The sequence below is a fragment of the Callionymus lyra genome, chromosome 1, assembly GCF_982586985.1.
Source record: "Callionymus lyra chromosome 1, fCalLyr1.hap1.1, whole genome shotgun sequence".
In the NCBI taxonomy this organism is placed as follows: domain Eukaryota; kingdom Metazoa; phylum Chordata; class Actinopteri; order Syngnathiformes; family Callionymidae; genus Callionymus; species Callionymus lyra.
Genome location: NC_141818.1, coordinates 27968605 through 27981018, shown reverse-complemented (window position 1 = coordinate 27981018; position 12414 = coordinate 27968605). Strand labels below are relative to the sequence as shown.

At 39.6% G+C, this 12414-nt stretch overlaps 1 protein-coding gene across 10 annotated transcripts in view; it reads left to right on the top strand.

Annotated features, from left to right (window-relative positions):
- The window catches only part of LOC148088732 (nuclear factor 1 X-type-like), a 77894-nt gene that overhangs the window by 8505 nt on the left and 56975 nt on the right, over positions 1 to 12414 (top strand). The window contains exon 1 of one of the 10 annotated variants that reach the window (XM_087799250.1): positions 2513 to 2677. The exons of the other annotated variants lie outside the window; for them this stretch is intronic. Coding sequence (XP_087655376.1) covers positions 2651 to 2677 — 27 coding nt within the window. The 5' untranslated portion in view covers positions 2513 to 2650. Of the gene's footprint in view, positions 1 to 2512; positions 2678 to 12414 lie in introns of those variants that run through there. 10 annotated transcript variants of the gene reach the window in all.

Genomic DNA, 12414 nt, shown 5'->3' with positions numbered 1-12414 from the left:
GATTACAGTCATGCAGAATCATGACATTTTTGTTCTAGGGAATTCGTTTATAATTTACCATTATTACAAAAAAGGTTTATGTTGATACACATCAAATACAACTGAAATAAGTATATTTAACTGTGAATAAACTGAAATATTTTGGTAGCTAAATGAAATGCAATATTGGTCTAGCAGGACATTATGCTGCCTTATCAGAGACGATACACAACTTCACCTGACTCAACTCACACAACTACTGTGTTTACAAAGTGCTAGTTCACCAAATACTACTGTACTAGTTCTACTCCTGCTACCTCTACTACATCCACCTCCACTTGTACCTCTACTAGATGATGACTGTTTCTGATACCGTTGTTGATACTACTTTTCCAATGGAAAGTTCTCTTGCTACTATCATCTGTAGTATCTCCTACTTTCTATGCTACTACATTTGCTACTAATCTGAATTCCATATACTAATAAGATATTTATACAATCTATTAATCTAACCATAATTACAAGTACTACCTTTTCTGCTGTTAGTACTTTATATAACTAGTACACATAGTAGTAACATAGTAGTAAATATGCTGTCAGGAAGTAAAGAGTGTGAAAAAAAAGGGTTGCCATGACCGAGCGCTTCATAAAAACAAGAGAGTAAGAGGGAAAATGAGGGAAAATATTGAGCCTTTGGGGGGTTTTGTGGACTTGTCGGGTGTGGTTTGGAAAGATGACTTGACTGGCTCTTGGAGTTGGTATCTACACCATCTCGCTTTTATTTCAGTTGTTGTGGAGCCCGAGGATCGCGTTGTTTGTGTTTGGATGTGCATGTGCTGCACATTACGCGAACATGTGTCTGTGACGAGTATCCTACACAGGCTGAAGTCTCATAAAGCTGCACAGCTTCATATCCTCCAGAAAAAAAAAAAAACTTGGCATCCAAGCACTAGAGTGACTTCAACCCCAAAAACCGCACCCTAGTGCACACACACACACACACACACACACACACACACACACACACACACACACACACACACACACACACACACACACACACACACACACACACACACACACACACACACACACACATTCACTTGAAAACAGCAACACATGTACATATAGAATTGTATTCACACACACACACACACACGCAGCAGGCTTAAATGTAATTGCCAGCACTTTGCCTGCATATATGAGTTTGATTAGGCCGAGGAGCAGGAGCGGGTGAGGATAAAGCCTGGCCTGATTAGAAACAGAGGATCGCTTCCATACAATGGAAGCTAAATGAAACTGGCTTAGACTTGGTTGTGCAATTCGAGGTATCATCTGTCTACTGCTGCACTCACAGAACACTGGGATATGACTTGGACATGATTGGAAGCAGAAAGAAATGACACTCGCTCAACCAGAAAATTCAGAACTCCTCGTATCCTCACGGATTTATTTGGATTATTAAAATAAGGTCCTGGTCAAGAGGGTTTTTGTTCTGTTTCGAATACGATTTATTGTTGTTATGAGCATCACAGCAGGAAGCGTCCTCGGCTGTGCCGTGTATATTCTCCTGTCACTGCCTAAAGAAACCTTAACCATACTTCATCATTTATTACACATTCACGTCGCCTTGGTTAACGTTTAGGTTACCTTTTAATATACACATCACTCTGTCAATAAAATGCATCAGAAATTATCCTTATTTTTTTTTAATTTGCAGCGACTATGTGTGGATTAGTTTGAGTAGAATATGATCTACAGCCCATTTCATGCTTCATTATTAGACTTATTAACTAGTTAAGTAGATCTAAAGCAGAGTTAGTTTTAATAACAACGCTTGTCTAGTACTAGAATACAACGAAAATACCTTTATGGTTATTTGAAAAACAACTTGTTTGACGTTTTCCATTTTTTAAATCATGATTCAAATGTTATGATCATTATCATGAGAGCAGATATGATTCTCATTAATAAAAAAAACTGAAACTACTGTAATAGAGTTTATTTATGATCTCTGAAACGTTGCCAAAAAATATATTATAGAATTTCTACTTTTCTGTTTTCATTTTCAATATTTCAAAAATAACGTCATGAATGTAATATGTATATAATGTATTGTTCATTTTCCACATTTCAAATATGTTACAAATGCATGTATAATATATTTTATTTTTCAAAGTTAAGATCTGGGATTTTCTTTATGATACTTGAACGTCCCACCCTTATATATTTATTTAATTCCTTGTAACGCTAATACAAATAGTACATTAATTTTCCTATTTTAACGTTCGATTTATAAAAGATATATAAGTATATTTACGCATGCATTATCATAACTAAATAATGAATTATACAAAGGGGTAAATGCAAAGATAGAAATGTGCAAAAGTAAATGCCGTCATCTTTGAAGGGATTTTATTCAAAAGTGATGTGTGTTGAGGTTGAAGACGCTTCATGTCGTGGACTTGATGCAAGGATTCCTCTCTGCCGTGTGAGTCCTGGAGGGAGGGAGGGAGCGAGCGAGGAAACTTCGCAGTAAAGTTGCGCTCCAACTGTGAGTGAGGCGGGGTTACAGTGCGGACGGAGCCACAGCGGCTTTGCGATGCGGCGCCACAGCGAACCTTCATCCAACTTTACAAGCGACTCCAACATTTGACCGGTAGACTCCGCCATGTACTCCCCGTACTGCCTGACACAGGTACGTCCCGGCTTTTGAGGCGACGGTGCTGCGATCCGGTGCCGGTCGAAGGTTCTTGTCCGACTCTCTCGTCTCTGCTCATGTGTTCCTCTGAAGGACCAGGATTCTTGCCTTTTTTTCTCCACTCTGCATTCACTCTTTCTTTCTCCCGCTTCTTCTTTTTCCTCTCGTGGCAGTGGTCCCGGGGTCTCCCTCAATCGCTCCCATGTTTTTAGTGTGTTTTCCACTCGTGCGGGTTCTTCTAATGGCGCTCGTGTTTCTCTGCGCGCGCTGGTTCGGGTGGACCGGGTGTTTCGCGCCGTGGGTTCAGCGGATCCCCCTGACCTGTCACTCAATCCACGTTTCACTTTGAAAGTCAGATTCGGAATTTTTAATTTCGCGATTATTACCGGAGAGTTCGATCCGGAGAAAGTGGGCGTGTGCCGTCCGGGTCAGCTCCTGTTACCAGCCGTCAACGTGAATGTATCGGAAGATTTAAAGCGATTAAGTCGCCCTCATAAAAACGTTTTTTTTTATCATCCGTTTAATGTTGACAGTCGTGGAAATTAAAGTGAACAAAGTGCGGATCCTGTTCGCAAAAGAACGGTGCCCGAGTCACAACAGGAATATGTTCGGGAAATAATATTTTATTTCCAATAATAATCTCCTCTACTTCTATTAATAAATGTCTACGATCTAAAACTAATTTTAAAGCTTTTTTTTATAATCTGTTGCTGTGCAATGATTGGCGCATTGCAAATATGAAATTAACGGAATCTGCTGAAAAAATAAAAAGGAAAAAATCATTATTAAATAAACTCAACTTGACCTTTTAGTGTATTCTTTTGTTTTTAATGTACATCTGTATAAAAAAAATAGCTCACAACTCCGCATTTAAAATGAGTTACATTTCATCACCTGCTTGTCACTAAATTAAACACGCATTTATAATATAACGTTTAAAGTAAAAGCTCTTCCCGTGTCGCGCGATATTCACTATTATTAAAATACATCACATATGTTGCATTAACTTATCTCAATAATGAAATGTTTACATGAATTCATTCTCTTTCGTGCAATTCCCATTCCTGGACTGCTTAAGGTTCAGTGATGCTTTCAGGTAAAGGCCTGAGTTTTTAAAAAAAGCACATTTACACGAGGACCTAGTGTGTGTGTAATGTTGGATTACACGCGCAACACCAGAACCTGGTGCCGCTGGTCGAACCTCCGTGGAAAAAAACGTGGATTCTCTCTCAGTGTTATTTCAGGCCTCAGTGTGTGTGTGTGTTCCTGTCACTCACAAGACACACAAACACGTTTCATCACACCTTAATATTGCTGTTATTTTAGAATTCAAGGCAAGATTTAAATGTGTGCAAATCTATTTTCTTCTCCTTCGTCCTTTTGCCAGAAAACAGTGCAACTGGAGACGATGTGTTCGACTGTAAAAATACAAACTCATGTCGAGTTTCTCTAAGTTTCCGTTCATTAAAATTAATTGGCAGAAGATCCACGTGATGTTTTACTTCATGTATAGTTGTGTCGATCACTGTGGATCCTGGCGTCCGCACTTGCTCCAAAGTCTGCCTAAATCTCTCGCAAGAACAAGAGCAAACCAACTTATTGTACTTTATTGAAGAAACCTGCCAGGTGGACACATCTGCCGCACACTGTTGCCAGAAAAATACGAGGTGCAATATTGAAAAAAAAACAAAAAAAGAAACGTGGTGCAATAGCATGACGTTTTAATGCGTCTTTAAGTTGAAATTCATCAATAATTTCACACTCGAGTTACTTAAGTCCCGCTTGTCCTGAAAACATCTCAGGGCTCCTGCCAACTTTTAAAGCCTTTTTTTCCTGCAGGAGCGACGCGAAGGAGATTAGAACTCGAGCGGGAAAAATAAAGGGAATACTCCGTTTCAATTTCTGTGTGCAAATTAATCTTTATTGTGAAGATCGTACTGTGAGAGTTCATTCCTAAATTCCCTTTTGTTAAAATCCTTTCGATTGAAATGAATGATATATGTCTTATACATTTTGACAATAGCGAGTGACTTCATTCATGAAATGACTCAGTGAAAGACTACAAATCACAATTTTTTTATTTTATTTAATTTAGTGTTTTTAAAGTGGTGATTTAGCTTATTTTTATTGTTTTAATTTGAACTATTGTTTTTTTTTTATTGAAAAACCATTGAATATATACATTACTACATATAAAATATTTTAGATTCCTAACCTTAAAACATTTCTTTTGAATGAGACGAATGCTGGTGTGTATTGGAAGCACCTTCATTTTAACTCAGTCAGCTTTTTTTTTTAAAGAAAATACAAATCCGACTGCTTGGCTCATTGCAATCCTTTGAATTACTTTCTTATTTTGTGAAGAATATATTTTTGTTTTTGATATAACAAATATAAATTCTGTATCAAAAGATGAAAAAATAAAAACTGCTTTGACTAATTATTATTTAAGTAGAATCATCATTAAAATGTAGTTACAGTTATGATTACATATTAATTCATAAATCACTCATGATATTTAAAAAATGTATTTCCTTTGTAAAAGCTATTCATTGGCGTTTTTTTTTGCTTTTGGGGCCCGCTAACTCTCTAGTGTCTGCTTCGGTTCTGGCTTCACTTTGGCTGTACAGTGATGTAAACTTAGGTGGGACGGCATTCTCGGCTTAACTTTGACTCTCGCACACATTTTTTTTGTCTGTTTGGAAGGAAAAAGTACTTCACAAGGTTCGTAAATTTTGAAGGGATAAAAAATGGCCGGGTGCTGGTGCCAGGACGCCAGGCAGGCAGGCGGTGGGTTGCAGGCGGGACCCAGGGGTACATTGTGTTCCTTTTACTTATTCATCCTCACTTTTGGAGAAAGACCAGGTCCACCATGCACTGCTTGGCCCGCAGTCAGGATCGGTGGGCAGAGATGTGGCGAGCACAACAACTCCACGTTAGAATACATCACGGCATAACAAGAATGCTTTATGTTAAGGCCGCACGAGACCCGGTAACAAGGGGTAGCTTGTGTAGTTTGTGAGTCTGTGAGTTCGTCTTGGAGGTGTATTAAATCCTGCCCGTTGCTTATCTCTTATTTGCGCAGTCTTCCTGACTGCCCATAGAAAATGGATTTATCAAGCTTAACCCCAGCAGTTGGCACAACAGGGTAATAGGTGGTTGTCCCTCGGATGGATGGCCGTCTGCATGGGGAGATACTTGTGGGTATCCATGTGGATATCGCCTTCATGCCCGTGGTCCTCCCAGTGTGGATTAGGTTTAGGCTGATCTGTGGCCAGGAGAAGCAGAAAGCCCCTGTAGCTGTGATACAGTCACACATGCACTACACAATCAGACACAACATGCGTGAGTGTTACACACTGATGGAAAAAAAGCGTTCAAATCTTTCCCTGCCAATAGTGAGAGTATCTATGTCAGTGGAGGAAGTACCTTCACATTCGATACACTTATGATGCCTCGTCCTTCTTTATCTAGTGCTCAGGAGCAGCTCAATGAATAATCCGTCGATCATTATATCCCTAACTTTTCTTTCAGTTTGGGGAAAAAAGCAGGTTTTTCTCATTCTGCAGCCGTCTGAGAGGTCACATTACCCTTCCTCCTCCTCTTCCTCCTCGGCCTTCTTCATTAGCTCCCGAAAAAGAGACGTGACGGTTAGAAAGAGATGGGCATTGTTGAAGGATGAGCTGCATTTCTTGTTGTTGTTGATCGTCACCCACTGCTTCGCTCCCCTCCCCGCCGCCGCCAGGAATTACTGTGTTTTGTTTATTTTAATTTTTTTTCATTTTTCCCAGAGGCTTTCTGTGGTAGGGTAACCCCACAGAGTGTAACAATGCAGCCTAGCGTGAAATTAAAGCTCTTAGTTAGTTTAGAGTTGCTGAAAAGAGGATTTTACACATGCATGCATTCATACACTCTCACATACGCTATAGATATGGCTAATTAGAGGAAGTACACCCTATGTTCAGCATCAAGGGCCCAATTAAAAGAGAAACTCTATGAGCACCATCTAGGGCACTGTGAAAACCTTTCTCTGACTAGCGTGTGAACAGCATGTCTGCCGTCTTTATCCAGACGCGAGAATGTGGACATGGCTTAAACAAGGAATGCACCAAGTTCTATTAACATATGCACAGTACATACACAGCGAGTAAATAACCAAACCGTTCGGCGGAACATCTTGACAGGCTGATGAGTAACAGATTGGCCTGCTCTTGCTGACTCTTCCAAGTCTTCTTTTGGAAGCCGTCTCAGACGAAATATCTGTCGTATGAGCACATTAGAGATGTTGAAGATGTTCGTCCCAATCATTGTTGCTTATTACAGTTTGCCATGTCTTGGGCAAGCTACGTTGTGTACCTTTGAAATAAAAATCTGGTGTTTTTCAGAGTCAGCCCATGTAGCTTGTACTTTTGCACCTTGGAATAAGGGTGGTCCCTTGTTTTAAACCTCATGCAATAAACAACATATATGCATGTAGAGGACTCATAATCCCTCTTTGCACTCTTGAGAAAATCGTATTCTTTTCGTGTGAAATATATAACAGCTCCTCTGATTCGCCACCCTCGTCTGTAACGTTGTTTTCCTTCTATTTTCATCCTAAACTAAAGATTCATTCACAGTTAGCGGGTTCATACAGTAGCATTTAGACATAGAATCAACGACTCGGAATTTAAATATTTTAACAGTGGGGTTTACCGTAATGTTGGGTAAGTTCAGGTTTGGTGTTTGCTTTGGTTTGTGCATCAGTTAGTATTTCAAGTTATAAAAACTACAAAGGAGCTCTACAATATGTTAAGTACTGTATGCAAAGAGACAAGCTAAGGTGAACCGCGATATGGAAAGGGACGACTGTAAATGGTATTATTGAGGATTTACCATACCAGTGCCCACTTTGAAACGGTGCTTAAAGCATGGAAAGCACATTTTGGCAGAGCTGGCTTGCACAGCATTTTTTTTTTTATAATTTGGGACATAATTTTCTCCCTCGTAGAAAACTTTATATTTGTTATAACTATAATACTACAACCAAAAATGAATGGTAGCTTCGAGTAGTAATGCTCGGTGCTAAATAAACAAGTAACAAATACAAATGCAACCTCCAAAATACCACAAAATATATTTTACATGCTGTAGCAATCAATAACTTGATGCAGATTTGAGAGAGAACCAATCATTCATGTACTTCATTGAAATATCAACGGCAGTAGCAAAATACAACGACAATTTTATTCACAGACAAATACAGTTTATTTGAGTTGTGGGTCATAGTTGTGGGTCAACAGTATATTCTTTCCCGTTGAAGGGAAATAATATACTGTTGTTTTCCAATGATAATGTAAACATGTTATAAAGTGTGTTACACCGTAATAAGTTTATAGTTTAGAATCTTTTTCTGAAGAAAAATCAAATATTTATTTACTAGTCTAATTCAAACGTGGTGATGAATGAGGTAAAAATCCATAAATAATGATGGTGGAGAAGGTTTCTGAATCAGTGTGTGTGGAATGCATCAGATAGTAAAACCGCATGCAATCTAACAATAACCTGCTCTTAGCCAAAGTCCTGCAGTCCAGCGAGTGAATGTGTTTTTGTAGAACAGTGTGTGCTACTCTGTGATCCCACTCTCACTCACTGCGCTCTTCCCTTTTCTCCATGTGGTTGCGATCATTGGCCGGTGGCCAGCGCTGGAAAAATCTATAGCCTATTGCGTAACATATCATATCTTTACCTCTGGTGAACCCGGTGCAAGATCCACAGCTGTGTGCGCTCACAAACAGAGGAGGGTGTTTTTATGAGTGTGTGCAACACAGACAGAGTTAGACAGCGAGCGGCCTGTGTGTCAAGCTTGTCAAGTGTGCACCCACATAAACAGTAACACACAAGGTCAACACGACAACATATTGAGTTGTCATCATGTTGTTTTCTATTTTATGTGAATACTTCATGACATAAATATGGTTCATAATAATTTGAATTATAATCCGTGGCTGCCGTCAGTGCAGGCCTCAGTGTTGCCCGGATCATGTGAAGGGAACTTTCAGGAGGAACATTCGGCAGCAGTGTCAGTGAGTTTAGTGTGTGTTTGTACAGGAGCTGGCTCTCTTTGCAGTAGGAGCTTCTTCAGGAGCTGAGAGTTTGAGGGACTGCATTGTTTTTATTGGATGGCTTCATTGTTGGCCTCGGTTCCTCACTTCCACATTGCTGTGTTGTGTTTTGAAGTTCATGGGTGTCAGCTCTAGAGTTGCTCTCCACTGTGTGAGAGACGCACACACACACACACACACACACACACACACACACACACACACACACACACACACACACACACACACACACACACACACACAATTGTGGGGGAAAGTGAGCAGTAGTATTCAAAAAATTACTTTTATATTCTAAAAGGATTGTCATGTTCTCTCTTTCTCAACATGTTTTAGTTGTTGTTTTTCAAATCACTCAGAAGTGGCCAGCAGGAGTGAATATTGCGACGTGTTGCAAATAAAGAATCTACAGGCACTAGCTTACAACTATTCCACTTGTATTAGTCCCTCAAAGAAACAAATACATATTATTATAATAAATAATGAAAAAAAAACATTTTATATATTTTCTGTTAAAATGGGAAATTGTATACACTAGTTGAGCGTCATCATCTCAGCTGTGTGATTGTTATGACCTGTAATGACTGCCACATACATGTTTGTGTGTTTAAAACCTTGAACTCAATTTCGATGACTGCTGTTATTGTAGAGAATGCTCACGCCTACATTTTAACGCTCTCGCTTACGGACATTTTTTAAACCAAACAGGCAACTTTACAGTGGAGTGTTTCCATTTTAAACTCATTTAGCCGCACGTCCAAAAAGATCAAACTGTGTCATGTTTTATCAGAATGCGAGTGTGCGAGGCCAACTGCTGATATGTTTGTGTTTATTGACTTAATGAGACGTGCCGCGGCCGCGCACACAGCGGTGCGAGGGTGGCAGGGGTCCAGGCTTTGGGGGAAAGTGTGTGTTTAAAGTACACACAGTCCTAATTATGCTGATTTAAGCATTCTTGTGGTCCTCCCTATGGCTTGTGGTGAGCTAACTGGCACTGGGGGCGTCCAGCGGGGAGTGATAGAAAGCGAGAGAAAAAGAGGGAAAAAAGAGTGTATATTATGCTAAATAAAGCTTAAGAAGACAAGAAGTGAGTTGAAACACTGGGGAACACATCAGCAGCACACGAGACTGACCTGAAACACTTGCCGTCAAACCAGCCAAAAGGTTTCCCCCCCTTTGTTTTGGGTCAAACAGGTTCTGCATATTTATTTTTATATTTAGATGTTATGAATTTCTCTGGATGGATAGATGGATGGATGGATGGATGGATGGATGGATGGATGGATGGATGGATGGATGGATGGATGGATGGATGGATGGATGGATGGATGGATGGATGGATGGATGGATGGATGGATGATGGGTGGGTGGGTGGATGGATGGATGGATGGATGGATGGATGGATGGATGGATGGATGGATGGATGGATGGATGGATGGATGGATGGATGGATGGATGGATGGATGGATGGATGGATGGATGGATGGATGGATGGATGGATGGACGGGGAGACAGGCAGTTAGATGCTAAATAAACCAAGATGATGTTTGTTCACTTACTGTCTCATATTCTCCACAATTTTGGTCAAAGTTGGTAAAAATAATGAACCAAAAAATATACACACATTAGTAATTATGATATATACATGTGTGTTTGTCACATATTACATGTCCAGGAATGTTAGCACTGATACTAACTAGCACACATTAACATGATACATTGTCATTTATTTGATATACATCATGTGTTTTAATCACCGTAGCAAACAAAATGACTATCTCTGTTGTGAAGCTGAAAATCTCATGAAGGGAAATTATTTTTGTGTTATGATTTACACTTTATCACTATATGACCTGACACTCGCCATTTTAGATCTTCTGGTTTGCTCTTAATTCCATCACGTTCTAAAATGTTCCTCTTACTTTTATAGACACCAACCGCCGCCACTAGCCTCTTCTCTTTTATTTCAGTAGGAAGAGCCTCAGTCTTATCTGGGATATGTTGGATTTAGTGAGCTTAAAAGCCACTCTACTTACTCCCTCACTGGCTCCCCTGAGAACAGCTCACACTTTTCTAAAACAGTTTCACTGTTCGCCAGGTTTTGTCTGGTGGAAAGCTGCTCATTTGGCAAACTCTCTCTATCCTAATGCTAATCCATTACCTGACTGTTTTATTCTCATGGCCTTTTCTTCCTCAGACTCCTCCTCTCCTCCTTCACAGTCTGGAATACTTAAGGTATTAGGTTTCTAATGTAATGTGAGGGAAAAGCTGGTTTTAAAAATGTTTCTGTCACATGTTTTTGTGTTAAAAGAATACAAGAAAGATTGTTTGTGTTTCAAACATATTTGGTTGGTATATATTCAGACCTTTTTTTATATATTGCATATGCTTTTGGGGTACTTGTTCAAGTTCCTTTTTGACCTTAAAAAAAAAAGTTCTTGGTAGTTGAGTTCTAAGGTTACTGCATGCGATCGTTGTGTGAAAGGAAGACAACAAATGAAAATATACAAAATTAAATTGATAGTACTAAGAGAGAATAAGTAATTAAGATGGAAGTGTATATTTTTCTCTTATCTCTATAAAGCTTTTTCTAGGACATACTGCTGTCCTCATAATCTGGTTGAATGATATATCATGTTTGTAATAAATAAATAATAATTAAAAGCGTCAACTAAAGCTGAGTTTACTATTTAAAATGGAAAACATTTGTGCATCGTAATTGTTATATGAATATAATTGTAGTCAACAAGTGTAAGGAGTGAATATATGCTGCCTACGTCAAGTACGTCTATGTGAGGTTTAAAGTTCATAGTGTGTTTGTGTGTGTGTGTGTGTGTGGGTGCGTGTGCGTTTGTGTGTGCGTGTCTGTGTGCGTGTGTGTGTGTGTGTGTGTGTGTGTGTGTGTGTGTGTGTGTGTGTGTGTGTGTGTGTGTGTGTGTGTGTGTGTGTGTGTGTGTGTGTGTGGAGTGCATCATATGTGTGCTTCAATCCTGAAAGCCAAGATGTCTCGGCAACATCTGACGTGGCAGCTCTCTCTACTTTCAGTCCAACTCTCTACTTCTGGCTCACTTTCCCATGATAGTATCTTTCATACAATCGCAGTTTTGCAAATGTAGACTGACTTGTGTTTCATAGTCTTGCTTACATTTGATAAACATTGCTGTGTTCAGTGCAAAGCCAGACTGTACATGGAAAAGACATCCACTGTATTCATGAAAACACGAGACCTGATGGCAGGAAAGTTAAGCTGTAATTTAATTTGGAAGTCGTTGGGTTTTAAGTATACGCTGCCTCTATAGTGAAGTTAAAAGAGAAGAAGTAAAACCTTTTCCAATGTTTGCCGCTTTGAAACTTTTTATTGGTAAATCTGCCTAAGGTTTACACCTGCGGTCTCAAAGATGGACGCACGTTAAAAAGGTGGTCTTCATCGAAGGAGAACGATGAATGTTGCTCCCGCTATAAATGTGTTAATGCAAGTCTTTGTGTGAGAGCTCTTTGTTTCGTTGCATGTTTGTGTCCTCGGCCGCTTTCTTCCAGCTCAGCGGGGTGTTTGGCCTGAAGCGAATGCCACTCAAAATGGGCAGGGAGACCTTTAACCCTTCTGCTGCCAACTCACTGCCAGTCAAGGTTGAC